The sequence below is a fragment of the Fragaria vesca genome, linkage group LG7 (assembly GCF_000184155.1).
Source record: "Fragaria vesca subsp. vesca linkage group LG7, FraVesHawaii_1.0, whole genome shotgun sequence".
Classification (NCBI taxonomy): Eukaryota; Viridiplantae; Streptophyta; class Magnoliopsida; order Rosales; family Rosaceae; genus Fragaria; species Fragaria vesca.
The window spans coordinates 4,889,097-4,904,782 of record NC_020497.1 but is presented as its reverse complement, the minus strand read 5'-3'; the positions used below and the strand labels follow the sequence as shown (position 1 = coordinate 4,904,782).

At 37.7% G+C, this 15,686-nt stretch overlaps 2 protein-coding genes across 2 annotated transcripts; both read right to left on the bottom strand.

Moving 5' to 3' along the window:
* Positions 1–392: 392 nt before the first annotated feature.
* On the bottom strand, positions 393–2,583 carry LOC101296893 (cytochrome P450 86A2-like). The gene has a single exon (XM_004306724.1). The coding sequence runs from the start codon at positions 2,376–2,378 to the stop codon at positions 717–719; it is 1,662 nt and encodes a 553-aa protein (XP_004306772.1). The 5' UTR covers positions 2,379–2,583; the 3' UTR covers positions 393–716.
* A 7,678-nt stretch (positions 2,584–10,261) lies between these two features.
* On the bottom strand, positions 10,262–15,503 carry LOC101296602 (origin recognition complex subunit 5-like). Its single transcript, XM_004306723.1, has 7 exons — positions 15,302–15,503; positions 14,231–14,365; positions 12,938–13,068; positions 11,762–12,609; positions 11,257–11,673; positions 10,433–10,748; positions 10,262–10,312 (listed from the first exon to the last, which is right to left on the bottom strand). The coding sequence occupies exons 3-7, from the start codon at positions 13,052–13,054 to the stop codon at positions 10,262–10,264; spliced, it is 1,749 nt and encodes a 582-aa protein (XP_004306771.1). The 5' UTR covers positions 13,055–13,068; positions 14,231–14,365; positions 15,302–15,503.
* Positions 15,504–15,686: the final 183 nt, after the last annotated feature.

Sequence of the window (15,686 nt, the reverse complement as noted above, 5' to 3'; positions counted from 1 at the left end):
ATGTCTTAGGGGGAAACGCCAAGGATTGGGAAGTGATTTAGATTCTAGCAAATTGTTTTGCAACCAAGTCTAAATTTTCTCACAGAAAATAGTAACAATTACTTGTAGGCCTCATATTTTGGATGGTACACATTCTCTTGAAGAATATGCCTTACAAGTAGGACCTGACAGTTCAATAAGCTTAATGGTACATCATGACAGTCAGTGTCTCTGGTCATATATATGAATTCTATCCAGACTCTGCATTTCATACACTTTCGGAAATTTTTATTGAACCCTATATATTGTACATAACAAGATTAGGTACATTTCAGCTCAGAAATACCACACATGATGTAACAAGAACAAAATTACAATGTCTTGCAAATGAATAATAATATTGATAAAAAAGTAATTTATGAAAATCTGAACAAGCAAGAACATAAAGAATATTGTAATAAAATTTTGCAAGCTTGATTTGCTTACAAGGGAAAGATAGATGACACTATAATGTTTAAGTAAATTGTGAGAAACTCCACTACCTCCTTCTGTTGCTCAATGGAAGAGTTAAGTTGCTGTGGCCCAAAACATTTGCAAACATTTAATTGAACCACATGAGCTTTTGCTTCCCCAATCTCCCCTCTATTGTGCTGTGTCTTCATCTTTCATGGTCCACAACATAAATACACATATCCTCTTTCACAACCCTAATTCAACACCACCAGTTCACCACCCTCTTAAGCTGCCCCAACTACCACTCCACCTCCATCGTCAGCACCGACGCCGCCGTTACATTTGATGGCAATGGAGTCCTGTCCATTCAGCTTTACTTCCATGTCTCTCTTTGCCCTTCCCAAAACAGGCCCTAAATCCCTTTGGTGCACATTCACCATCAGACCATACTTCATGAACAATGTCAGTGACATCTTTTGCTCCACCTTGTGACCCGGCACCACCGTGAGGCGGTGGCGGAGCAATACCGACGCTGCTACCGACTTCATTTGCAAGTACGCAAGGTCTTTCCCTAGACAGATTCTTGGACCAGCATTGAATGCTACATATTTGCTAGAGTCATGCATTATGAACCTCTTACCATCTGAAGACAACCATCTCTCAGGACGATACTCTAGGCAATCGTCGCCCCACGAGGACTTCATCCTCCCCGTCGCATATATTGAGTAGGTAACTGATGATCCGGCGGGCACGAAGGTCCCGTCGGGCAAGACATCATCCCTCACAACATGCTTCGAGTCTTGGGGTACAGAAGGGTACAACCTAAGGCTCTCGGACAATGCTGCTTTGAGGTATATCAATCGGTCAATTTCCTCAAACTCCAACGACTCTTCTAACCAACTCGCAACGTCCTCGCCACGTGTCTCAATTAGAACGGTGCAAATTTCTCGCAATATTTTCTCTTCAACAATAGGGTTTAGTGTCACTAACCAGAAAAACCAGCTCAACGCAACCGATGACGTGTCACGTCCAGCTAGGATGAAATTGAGCGCCACATGTTGGAGGAAGGTGTCTGAGTAGGCCTCCTTTTTCTTCATGAACCTTGACAGCAGATCATCATGTGGGTTCCCATCCTTCTGCTGACTCTGCAACTCCAGCTTACGTGCAGCGATCACATTGGATAAATACTCATCAATATGCACAAGGCTCCGGCTCAGCGTGACTTCCATTCCCAGCCCTAGCCATTTCTTCACCTTCCACAACACCTCAGGCAAAATGAACCGCTGCAGTGTCGCCTCGGTCGCCCGGTCAAAAGCAGAGGCAAAGCTGTTGTCGGGAAACCCCGCAGCGCAAGTTTGCGGGTCCTTCCCGAAAGTCAAACCACAAATGTTGTCAAAAGTGAGTCGAAGCAGCAAGTCCTGGAGATCAACCGGCTCGCCTTTGAGCTCAGCCGCCTTGAGAATCGGGCAGAAACGCTGCTTAATGGCTCGGCTAACCCAACGAGCCATCGCTTGGCGCAACGTCCTGGTGGTAAACTCCAGCGCGGCAGTCTTCCTCTGGAAGAGCCACGTGTCGCCGTCGGAGTTGAATATCCCCTCGCCGAGGAGGTCGTGAAACACCGATTGCCACGTGGGGCCCTTCGGGTAGTTGTCGAACCGGGACTTGAGGATGTGCTCCACATTCTTCGGGTCGCACGTGACGGTCACGAGACCTTGTTTCCTGGCCAGAAAAGGAACCGCGCAGATGCAAGTTTGGTACGTGCCGCCGCAGGCGCGTAGGTTATCGCAGATCCAGTCATGCAACCGGTCGCAATTCTCGATCAAACCCGGGAGGCTACCCAGTAATGGCCAGACACGTGGACCCTTCAGGGACCGTGAGATGAAGGTGAACCAAAGTAGGTAAACCGTGACGGCCGTGAATAACAGCAAGGCAGTACCAATCTCCATAGTTAACTTGTACACCAAGTCTCAACCAAACCCGAAACAAACAAGAAAGGAAAATGTCAATGCATGCAATCAGCCAAGAGCAAAATCTTTTGGGTTTTCTTCAGAAAGATTTTCCCGAAAGAAAATGTAGATATTGGGGGAAAGTTCGAAGGATTAGAAGCAGGGAATCTGCTGGAGCGAAACAAGAAAAACCCTAAGTAGGGTTAAGGGAGAAAAGAGAGTGTGTTGGGATGGATCTAAGGTAGTATGGAGAAATGTAGAAGAAGAAGAAGGAGAGGAATGAGAAGGGAAGTAGCAGAGAGGAGTGGTGGAGATGAAGAGGAAGTTTTGGTGGTTGAGGATAGATGTAGTACAAAGTGGAGTGTAATAGAGAGGAGGGTTTTATAGGTGAGAAGCAATTACTAAGGCCAGACTGGTCCTTGACATTGCGCTCTCTTTCTCTCTCACACACACTGACATTAAGCTTCAAATACAGCACAGCAGAGGACCATAAATGCCATCAGAGGTCGTTGAAAGCTTTTAAGAGCGGCCAAAACAGCCATGGCCTGCATCAAAAAACAAAGAAAACCACTGGCTTCTCTCCTCTCATATGCACTGTATATCACACAAGCGAATAAAATAACCTGGGTGACACCTAATTTTACTGGAAATGGAGGAAGGGCCTTTAATTTGTGGGAGCATTCAATATAGGGCGGAAGAAGTAAATGAGATTAGTTGAGAAACTAAGTCGACAGAGATAGTGTGTGTGTGTGTGTGTGTGTGTGAGAGAGAGAGAGAGAGAGAGAGAGAGAGAGAGAGAGAGAGAGAGAGAGAGAGAGAGAGAGAGAGAGAGAGAGAGAGAGAGAGAGAGAGAGAGAGAGAGACCAGGAAGAAAGAGCAGAGTTGAAAAGCAGGGGGGTGCAAAAGAATATGGGTCCAACAAACACATATCACTAAACACAAAATGAGATTATGAGTTGTTTTGATTATATGGTTTTGTTGAACAGCATTGGAAATGAACTTGAAGAAAGTTCATTGGCTTGTTTCTGTAAATTAACTGGGAGAGAGAGCGAGGGAGAGAGGTTGAAGAAAGTAAATGAAAATGGGGTTCTTCATGTGAGAGCTTTTTGGTTAGGGTTGGGTGAGCAACTCACCCACAATTTATTTCCCTTATTTCTTGTGTGACTTCATATTTTGAACCCTTCTTTTCTCCTTATCTTTATCCTCAATTCTGCATAGACTTAGCCAATTCTTGTACCCTAGAGTAAAAACAATTCTGGGATTCTCTATTGCTTGCTTGCTTCTTCACAGGTTTGACCCTCCCATCCTTTAATGCTGTTCTGATATCAAAAAATGCGCGCCGATGTCTCCGCAGTTATAAGTGGACATGAACAAAAGTCAAAATGCAGGAGAGACGGTTGCATATAAAATAGAGAGCTCTATCGATCTCACCATGTCACTACTGCTCACCTGAATGCAGGTAATGCATGCCCTTAAATTTTTTTTGAACAAATTCACAGACCACTGCCAAATTCTGGATATACATGCATATGTAGGAAACTTGGCATATCAATCCCTTGTACAGGTTTCATTTTCTGTTTTGGGGCTGAAGTTTAGTAGTGTTTTTGAATCTTCAACAGTTCAACTTGGAAGAGCACAGTATAGCAATTAGCAAAAACTAATGTCACTGTAGCGATGATGAACTATGTCAAAGTGGGTAAACTGGATCACTAACTCACTTTTAGATGATAGTAACATGAAATAATGGAAATTTATAACCTAATGATATACAAAGTGACAATGGAAAAAACTTTCAATTATGTCTCTTTTAACTAATCAATATTTAGCTTGAATTCCTCTCAAAATCTAATCTTTATGCATGCAATTATGCTGCACTATACTTCAAGTACATATATAAGCTATATCGTCGGTTATCATTATTGTGATTTGATGATATAGTAGCGAAGTTAAGACCACTAAAGTGACTATCGACATGAAAAGAGTGGGTAGATATGGGTCACTATTGGATGATAATAACATATATGAAAAAGTTGAGAACCCATGGCCTAATGATACGATCGAAGTGACAATGTGGAACTTCCATAGATATATAAGCAACATATATTTAATTTTCGACAATAATTTCAATTTCATTCAATATGCATGATCGAAATATAGACCGGCGAGGCCATGATCGGCTTTGGGCGCCACCGAACAAGCTTGATTTCGGAGAATGGACGGAAGCCGATCTCTTGTTTTTTTTTTTTTTTCTTGAAAACCTTAGTTAATTCGTTTAAGGGCAACCGATCGACAAACATTTTTTTCTTCCAGATACTTAACATGTATAAAATTATAAACAGAAGCCTTTAAGAGCAAATCCAACAGATTTCCTAAATTCTTTGATTTTCTCTATTTTGAGGAATATTGGGTCATTTTCCACTCCAACAACTTCCTTATCTCATTCCCTAAAATAGGGGAAAAGATGAAAGAGAAGCTTTGCTTTCTTATATTTACAGATTCTTTAAAAATATTTAGAGAAAGAAGAATTGAATGTCGCACATTCTTCTAGGCTCAAAGATAAGAAAGAAAACATAATTTATTCTAAAAAATAAACTTTTATATTTATATACTTATTATTATATTGTAATAAATGAGGATTGTTGTTGTAATAAATATTTAAATCTTTAAAATAAGAAAGCTGTTAGATTTGATATACAAAATTTTTAGAGATTTTGAGTTTTGCTTCCCTATTATGTAGAAGAAAAATGCTTGAGAGCACAAAATTTTCTACCAAAAGTATATCCCAAATGATGTGGCAGTGCCATATCATCTCCTGCATGTATTTGAATTTCAAAAATTATTATTTTTATTTCATTATAAATTTTCAAAAGAATTATACTTCTTTATTCTAAAATATATATATATATATATTTATATATATATACTTCTATGTAAAAAACTGTTAGCAGTTTCATTTGGTGTTGTTCGTAGATTTCATTAGTCTAAAACTACCCCAATTCATGAATAATTGAACTATGTTTAGAGCTAGTGCTCAAACTCTACCTATTAGCTTCCCCTAATGAAAACCTAGCTATCACTTTTCATTATTCAGTCGAAAGTCCAATTGAAATTTGAATTCTTTCTTCAGGTTTTGTGAATCTCAATTTACCCAATGGTTAAAACACGTACATATTCTTTCATTATATACAAACAATCTGTTTATTTGCAAATCCGTGAAACCTCATGGAATTGCATAGTGGCAATTTCAATTGTGTTGGGAATATGTAGGAATGATTCATGGGGCTAGCCGGCTAGCTAGCGAATTAGGGTTCTTCTTTTTTGTTGTTTTCTTTTTCTCCTCCTTCTTCTTTTTTTTTTTTGGTAATTATTGTCTTTTTTATTTGTAAATAAAACAGTTTCATAAATTGTTCTAAATGAGTTACAATCCATGTCAATAGTATTCATAAATAAAAGTGTTGAGGTGGCTTCCGTCACATCATTTGGGATTTATATTTGGTAAAATATTTTGGTGTATGTAGCTTGCATTACTCTATGTAGAAAATGAGTAGTGCTAGAGACACCAAATATTCATACCAAAATCATGTACCAAATGATATGACATATGCCAACTCATCAACTATATTTAGAAAGAATAACTAGATGGATTTTCTTTTCTAATTTTTTATCAAAAGATATTAGAAAACAATAAATGCTTTACTAGTTTTATATATCAAAAGATTTAAAATCAATAAAATCGAAACATTTATTTCCATAATAACATCTAAACCTTCTGAAAGGTCGTCGCTTTCTTCAAGAGGAAATGATGATCTGCATTCAATTATATGAATTAGTGCCTGATAAAAAAAAAAAAATTAGTGCCTGATCGAAAAAACTATATGGATTAGTGGGTGGTCTGGTGATTACTAATTGGTCTTGGGATACCCTTTTTTTTTTTTTTTTCTTCAACAATGACCAGATGAAACGAATTGCAGAATAAGTATAGCACATTGAGAATCTTATATATCGATTCTTCAATTCAATATTTCCATTCATATGGTAGAAGAATAATTTTAAGAAGAGAAAAGAACTTCTAGTAAATAGATGGCTTTTAATGGCTCCAATAAGAAACAGTGAAACACCTAAGAAATTGGAGAGATGCTGACGAACATACAGGAGAAGATAATTTTTTTTTTCTTTCTAATGAAGAAGAATTTAGGTTTATATATTTTTATCTTTTTATTCTTTTTTCATTAGATATAAAAAATTGTATGATTCCATATCATCACTTCCTTAATAGGAAGATTGATGACATGGCAAATGCCACATCATTTGGTATTAATATTCGGTACAAATTTTTGGTGTCTTAAGATTTTTCATAAAAAAAATATAAAGAAGCTGTTAAACTTTCTCAATACAACCAAAATCTAAGGAGTCAAAATTAAAAGCCGAGCTAGGCAACCGATAAATACTGTACTTCAAACGTGTTGCATGTTTTTATATCCTTCGAAAAAAAACCCCGATAAACATTGTTTTCTGTCCTAACAGTTCACATTTCCTAAGCTTGATAGAAGAAAACTTCGATTCACAAACACGTAGCATTCATTCATTCATGATTGAGACCCAATTTGACTTTATCAACCCATCTGATTAGTTCATCAACCTAACCCCCAACACAAAAAATCAATTCTGGAAAAGCTAGCTAGTGACTGCTAGCCTCTTTGAGGAATTGCAGCACCGAAATTTGAGGTGGTGATGGAGATCAAATCCCCTAGTACCTATCATGTAAGTACATATAGTCATATACCGTGGTCGCTGAACTGCCGAAGGTTTTCCGCCACCGTCAGTTTAGGTCTGCTGCTTGGCTAAGCTGGAGCACCATCTCCATCACCAATGTCAACATCTACATGTGCTTCCTGACAAGCTTCACTTATTAGGTTGGCACTTCCTAATTTCTGAGTGCATACCATAACTGGAATTATTGCAGAACCTATGATCAAAGCTTTCGTCGCATTCATCATCTCAGCTAGATTTATTAATCACTTGGAGGGTCTGATCTTGATTCTGATCAATAGAAAATAAGACCATTTTGGTAGTAGACTAACTTCTTACCAGTGGTAAACCAACCTCTCATCACTATGATAAATCGGTGTCTCATGCCTTTCATATAGATCAGCTGGGTGGGGGAATGCCTAGAGGTTTCTGTTTAGATCTATGATAAGGAAAATAAAAATAAGAAAACTCGTATAGGCTTCTTTTAGAGAAGAACATAAGTTTGTCAGGTTAACCCTTGTTTACCTGCAATGGAGGCCGTACATCAATGCAAATAGAGACACCACCTCATGAACAACAAATCAAGCAAGACATACTGTGGGTTGCTCTACTACTCTCTCCATCTATATACTTTAGGAATCTTCAAACTCGATAATGATCTCTTATTAGCTATTGATTTAGTGATATTTTTCTCTACAATGAAAGATTAATTAAGTCGCAAGTTCGGTTTTGGCTCTTAAAAAATTGTCAATTTTCTCTTGGTATGTGTTCTGCATTCTATCTTGTACATAACATTTGTGAGAACTTCTTATTATAACATATCCCACACACTCGGGACTTCTTATTATAACATATTCCACACTCGTTGAGCTGTGATCTAGTTGGTTAAGGTGTTTAGTTAACAACTTTAAGGTCATAAGTTCAAACCTCATTGACATATGAGGGTGTAAGTTATTTAATAATTTTTTAAAAAAAACATATCCCACACTCGGAACTATTTTGAAACAAAATTTCTATAGAGTGGATGAAGGTAGATGAACACTAATTCGCTATAAGACACAGAAGAAGACAAAGAGAATGACTTTGTATATTGTCATAAGAAAATCAAGGAAATTTTTTACTATGGTTTCAAAAACATGCACACACCGACAGTTTCTTGCTGCAGGAATTCAGTAACATCTTAGTCTAGTTTCTTTTCATCAAATTGCATGAGAAAAAATAATTCACTGATGTTCCCAACCCCCCACCCCCCCCCCCCCCCCCTCCGCCTAATAAACAAACACTGCAAATAAGTTTTGTGCTTTCTTTTCCAATACTCATAATTCATAATTATCTAAACACTGATGTGGCGTGTCTAAAAAAATTGATTTTTCGGACACGTTGACCGGTCTCGACGCGGTATTGTGACACACCACATCAGCGTTTCAGACGAAAAAAAAAGGTGAATTTTCTATTAATTTTATATTAGATCAATTATGGAATAACAAGTTTGAATGGATTATGGATATGATAATTATATTAGTTCATCTTCTTATCTATTAGGTGCTACTATGCTAGAGAGCTAGTTGATGATGAGATGGAGTCTTGAAGATGAGAGGTAAATTTTATATTCATTTTATATTAGATCAATTATGAAATAACAAATTTGGATGGATTATAGATATGATAATTATACTAATTCATCTTCTTGTCTATTAGGTGTTACTGTGCTAGAGATTGCCCTGTTTGAAAACAAGCTACTGCTCAAGTTTGTTTTTCTTTAATATTATGTTTTAAGTGCTAGAGGTCTGCTGCTTTTACTGTTATTAGTTATGCACTTGACTTATTTTTTATAGTTATGAAATAGATTGAATTTAGAACTTTATTTGATAATGTAATGAACTTATTTCATATTTTAGTATATTTTTTATTTATTAAAAATACATAAATATATAATTTTGTTTGCCGTGTCAGAAACTCAATTTTTGAGTTTTGCCACGTGGCCGTGTCGTGTCGTGCCGTGTTGTGTCGCCGTGTCCGTGCAACTTAGGTCAAAACCCATCTGCATCTGACAAGCTTCATTTTCTGGGTGAACTAATTGCATGCTTCTTTGTTTTCTACCCAAACAGGTGAAGTACCCTATTGTAATTACCTAAATGATGGATTGGTTTGACACATCCCAGAAGAAACAAGAACTTCCCCATCTTTTAATAAATTAGATAGAGACACTTCTAATGAAATGAATTAAGTAGTTGAATAGAAGGAGAAGAAATTAATTAGGTTCAGCATCATATTAGAAACCTACAAGGGAAACAAGAACTTCCCCATTTTTTAATAAATTAGATAGACACTTCTAATGAAATGAATTAAGTAGTTGAACAGATGGAGAAGAAGAAGAAGAAGAAATTAATTAGGTCCAGCATCATATTAGAAACCTATTAGGGAAAGTAGTCAAGGTAGGAAGACTATAGTGCTAAGCATCAAAATCAATATATCGGTTGTCTTTCTCATAACAAATCCCAACTCCCATGTAGTAAGATTCTTGCCCACAGCTCTCATAGTTATTGTGAAGTGTTCATAATCCACATATTAAAGAAGATTAGGTCTCCCTGTAGAGACTGATGACCAAAGAAAAATTTGTAGATCCACCTCCCATGAAGGACCACTAAAGATAGGACTCTGGACCTAGAGAGTTATTAGAGTCAACCCCTCTCAATCTCTCTCATTCCAACTGTTTCTAGTTTGTCAACACTTCCAATTGGACTTGAAGTAAAGCATCAACGCGGTATTGCTCTAAAGATGGCATTTATGACGGAATCTGAGGCACCCAGAAATTAAAAAGTCCTCCCACATTAAAGTTGTGCGATCTACCCTGATTTCCTCGTCACATCTTTCATATTATGGTTGCTTCCTCAGCTATTTCCTGGTAGTGGCAGTCCTTGGTTTATGATCATATCCTTAAGTAATGCTCTATGTTCACTATGCAAAGTAGTAAACTGGCAGTCTCATATAAATATCCTAATTCTGTTTTATTTCATAATAGACAATAAAAGCATCGAGATAAAATGATGTACAACTTACACAATCTGACACTTCTATGTCATCCTTGAAAATAAATCAACAACAATGTTACAGATACCTTAGAACTCGACCAATCATCTTCTGTACAAGTACTTTGAGAGAGGAAACTTAATGCTCCTTGCCACCTGCAATCCAAGTATACACAAATGTTGGACAATTCAACAGGAGTTCATTATCTTACAGAGTTACAGTCTTTCAGAATACAAACTTGTGTATAATTTCAATATGAGATGCACAAAATGTACCTGCAGGGCCATATCTTCAGTAACTGTAGAACGATAGCGAGTTGAGCCCTCCAGTGGGCAGCTTCCTCCTTTGACAATAAAATTTGCACCACAGAGACTAGTCAGTTGTAAAAGGACATCAGACATGAGCCCATTATGCCCATCTGGAATCCCTAACCCATCCTGCGCTTGTTCCTCATCATCAAGTGGATTTTCCACCACGGATGTAATACACTGGAATATGGCTAGTAACCTCTCCATTGGGAACGTTCCAGGGCCCTTCATGAGTAATTCTTGTTCTGCAGTTTCCTTCTGTTCTATTGACTTCTCAGAGACCCTGATAATGAAGAAGCATTGTTCAAAAGAAATCAGTGCCTACAAGTGAAAGAAAATCATAATGATATTAAACTGGTAACGGCTTAATCAGAACTTGCTAAGATTTTCTTTTAGGACAATAGAAAAGAGAATCTTAAATTATTAAGATTATGTACTAATGGTAACTCATGCCAGAAGTTTCTACAGAGAATTCTTGCATACAACCTAATGGAAAGAAAGACTAAAGCATTCATTAACTATACTGTGGGATACATTATAACAGGACCAGGCAGGTGGATATGCTTCTTTTCATTCTTAAAAGCACATATTTAAGCTTAGTTTGGTCAGACTTGTATGAAAAGATCACAGGGGTAAATATTGTAGCAATACTAGATTTTGGTATCCTATTTCAGTAGCAGGTGACAACCAGAAAGTTTACAACTACAGTCACAAAAACTATATTACTACTGGTACTTTGGACTTGTTAAAATGATTTTAGATTTCAGAGAAATAACAAAAAATACACTTACTTCCTCTTTCGTTTACGATTATTAGAACCTCCAGTAGAATCAAACAATGATGCATCTAGGGTAGCTGGATTTCTTGAAGCAAGGAATGCTGAAATAAGAAGATACTTGGCAGAAGTAGACATGTGAAAATCTAATTGGTCAACAACTTCATAACCTCCAGATTTCCTTGTGCTACCCTTCGGCTTTCTCTCTGTAGCTTCAACTTCAGTGGAAGGCGGAGTTGATACCTTAAATATCTCATTCAGTGAAGGAGCAATATGGGGCTGGAAACGACTAAACAACCTTCTCTTCATTTCTTCATTGGGAACAACCCCAAGATCAGTAATAGGTTCACAATATTTTCTGAATAATAGTGAAAAAGCACTAGACAATTCATCCACTTGTCTGGTAATTCTACTGAAAGGCCTTAGTACAACACTAGCAAGAAAAATAGATTCAATATTAGATAATACATAAAGCAACATATGAGAGTAGAGAAAAAGAAAAACAAAACAAATATTCTAACCTGAGAAAAGAGGTGTACAGCTTTTTGTTTGCTTGGTTTCTGATTAAGATTTGACCGAGATCATCATCTGAATAATCAGGAAAATATAGTGGATTAGGCTCAACATAGCCCATGTTAGAGTCATATGTATCCGGTGAGGTATTGCTGATGAAGACAAGACCGACCTCGGGCATTTTCAGAGTATCGCAGAGATTAAACAACAAAGGTAACACAGTAGAACCTTTGTCCCACCCTTTGACACGCTCCACATTGTCAAAAATCAAGTAGATCATATTTCCATTAGCCTTTCCTGACCTTTTGCTACTCAATATGCCTGACTTTTGTCCCTGAGGATTACCGATACTGCTAACCAAGGCTTCGCGAAGAAAATTCACAAAATCAGATGGCTTTTCACAGCGCTTTGCACTAGAATAACCGTTTTCTGCATTCTTTCGGTGAAGGAACAGTTGATTCAATATGGATTCAAATAAAACTCGAGGATTATAACAGGTAAGGCAGCTTGAGTAAACAACAGGTCGTTTAAGATGCCTAAATGTTTGTAGAACAATACTGGTTTTTCCAGTGGAAGAGCCTCCGTAGATAAATATAGGAAGCATGGGAGAGTTCTGCGGCCCCAAAAGATGCACAAGCTCCTTGATCTGATTCTCTCTACTAGGAAAACTAGACACCAGATCATTGAAGCTAAAGGACTCACCTTCTTCTCCAATCACAAGGTCATCAATAGTCAGTTGCTGCTGACTACTTGCATTTGTTTCTTCAACTACATTGTTTGAACATTTGGCCAAAGCAGAGGATCGGGTTGTTCTCCTTGTAATTTTTGGGCTTTCTTCTTTAACCATGTCTGAATTCTAGCCAAGAAAAACACTAAGATGATAAATGAGCAGCAACTGGGAATCACAATGCAAGCCAGCACAACAAGTGGGCAACAGTAAAGTACAAACAAGACCAAGAATCACTGAACAAAGACAAAGTTACAATGATATTGCATGCTCAAACTAGCAAACATGATAGAAAATGTGGAAACAATACATGAAAGAACATGAACTAAAATAAAAGCTGAAGCCCCGTCAGCAAGCATCATATAAAGATGAGGAAATCTACTTATCCCGGATCAAATAGAAATCAAAATCTAGAAAAGACAAATAATTAGACAAGGAAAAAAATGCATTAGAATACCGCAGATGTGTCATTTCCGCACGGACTGCTTGTATCTGTTTCTTCAACTACAGTTTTAGCCAAAGTGGAGGACCTGGTTGCTCTCCTTGTAATCTGTGGCCTTTCTTCCTTAACCATGCCTGAATTCTAGCCTAAAGAAACATAAGACTAATAAATGAGAATAAGCCCAGATAAGCTCTCAAGATAAAACTAGTACCCAAGGAATCGCAATGAAAGCCGACATTGCAACACCAAAAAGTGGATGCACTGAATCTGGAAGACAGTCAATTTATCGAAAACAAGGAAGTTGCAAGCGGAATTGCGCATGAGATCTTGCAACAATCATATTATCATCAAAACAACAACTATTAGGATATACCTAGAAAAGGTAAGAAGTTTGAAACCTCGTACTAAAACTAAATTAGAAATGTAAAGACAACAACACATTGTAACAGACAAAACTCAAATACTAGAGGGATTTTCAGAACATTAAGAAACCCAAACTCCTCTAATGAACAACAGGTTCAATCATTCAATTCATCGAAAGCACTGACCCATGTAACCAGTTAAATAAAACCCAAGTTCCAGAAACAGAAACTAACGATCTACATCTACAGTGGCGGAGCCACGATAGAAATGTCACATGGGCTAATTTTATACATAGAAAATTTGCTCGATGGTGCAAGAAATTTTTAGATCTAGACTTTTGACACGATCAATTTATTCATCAAACATTCTGTGTAATACAACAACTTCACTTTAATATTACATATAATAAGACTAAATCCACATCCATATCGAAGTTAAGACGTATAAGAAGCTTTCAAATTAAGACTATGAGATCAGTACAAATTAATATAGGATTATAGAAGCAGTATGATATCGAACTCAATTATTATAGAAGATCAACATCTTAAGGTTCAGCAGATACCCATGAGGAATTGGACTGAACTAGTTAAGACTAATATGAATTGGACTGAACTAGGTAAGGCTAATATGACCATACAGATTTCGATTGTGCTGATGTGTATTCATTTGTAAGGACGTAAGGTCATACAACAAATCTTAATATGAGTAATAAATATCCAAATACGTATTACATAACAACAAATCCTAGTCAAGGTAATATTCTATATCAACAAATCCTAATCAAGTTAATATTATCAACAAATCCTAAATCGACAGAAACTCTAAAACTGAAACTCTAGTTATAGACGAAGCAAAGCAACATTGAAGCAATATGAATATGATGGCTTTTGAATTGAAGCCTGTTCTGTCCACGATCAGATTATAAGCAATCCGATTGAGCCATACCTGGGGAAGTAGCCAAGTGGGGACTGGCCGACTAGGGATGTGGGCTACGGGTGATGGCGCGGGCTATAGGAAATGGCAACCGCTCTGGCTACAACGACAGGCGATGGACGCAATGGTGTGAGTTGTGATTTGTGACTGAGATTGAGAAGAAGTAAACGGAGAAGTAACTCAAGTAAATAAGCTGCGCACACACAGGAAAAAACTATAATTGCTGGTATGTCAAGTAATTCAAGTAACTCAAATTGCTGGCGTCTAAAGTATAGTAAAACCATAGAGCACTGGTATGTCAATACCCAGTACCAAGTGACCAAAACCACTGGAACTAAAAAAAATGCAATATAAATTCAAGGTTCAGTGTTGAGTAATCAAACAATATTGCCTCCTTTAGTTAGCTCATACAACGGTTAATTCTCTCAATTATGACAACAAAGCAAATACTGAACTTAGATTCCCTTTTCAATAAAACCAGCTACGAATCTACATGTATCCATAGCTGACTACTAACTAACTAGCTACGTAACCAACATTCACTCAAACGTTTCTCATCCTTCATACACTTCTAGGTCACACGCTTTCGCAACACCAAAACATATTGTTAACTACCCAATCCACTTCTACAAACAACAACAATGCACAACCTACATCAAAACAATAGCACAAACAATAACTCTATCGAAATCATGGGGGTGGATCAGCACAAAGATTTTCGATCAATGCAAGAAACTGTGACGGCAGTAGAGACAGTGCATCAATTAAGCTGCACCGCAAAAAATGTTGGGAGCAGTCTAGATTGACATTCAATATTAGAATGCAACCCACGCCTTTTCATACGACCCATTTCCACCGGAGGGCTCAAACCCACCGGCGGTTTTGTTCTTTTGATTTAGAAGAGGTTGCGAAAGTCACAGTGCTAAAGCTTTAACAAGAACTAGGGCCCTCTTCAAGTTTCAAATGCCATACACAGTTTCTTGCTCAAACCTTTTACTATTTCAACATCATATCCATCAAACCCATGAGAGTTTAACAAGTTTGGGGAAAGATTATGGATTTGGGAAGAAGGAAATGGAGTACCTGGTGAAGATGAGAGCTTCGAATCTGGGGCAGCAGAGAGTACTAGAGGTTGAGGAGAGTGGTGGGTTGGGATATAAAGGGCGGCTCTATGATCGAACGACTGCGTTTTGGTCTTGTTGATGGTAATTTTTTGGGCTTCAAAATCTCACCTTGGGGAAGCGGCGGAGGCAAGGCGGCGGTCTTTGTTTTTTTTTTTTTGGGTAGGTTGATAGTGAATGGAAAACCCTGATAAGGCGAGTTGGAAGGTGTTTCCCGCCATTTATCAACTATAGTTAATTGGGTTCGACATGAATTGGGTTCAAAAGGGTCCTTTCTCTTACAGGCCCAACTTTCGGGAATTACTGAATAGAAAACTCATGTCTAGGGTTTGAGGCACTGCCCTTGA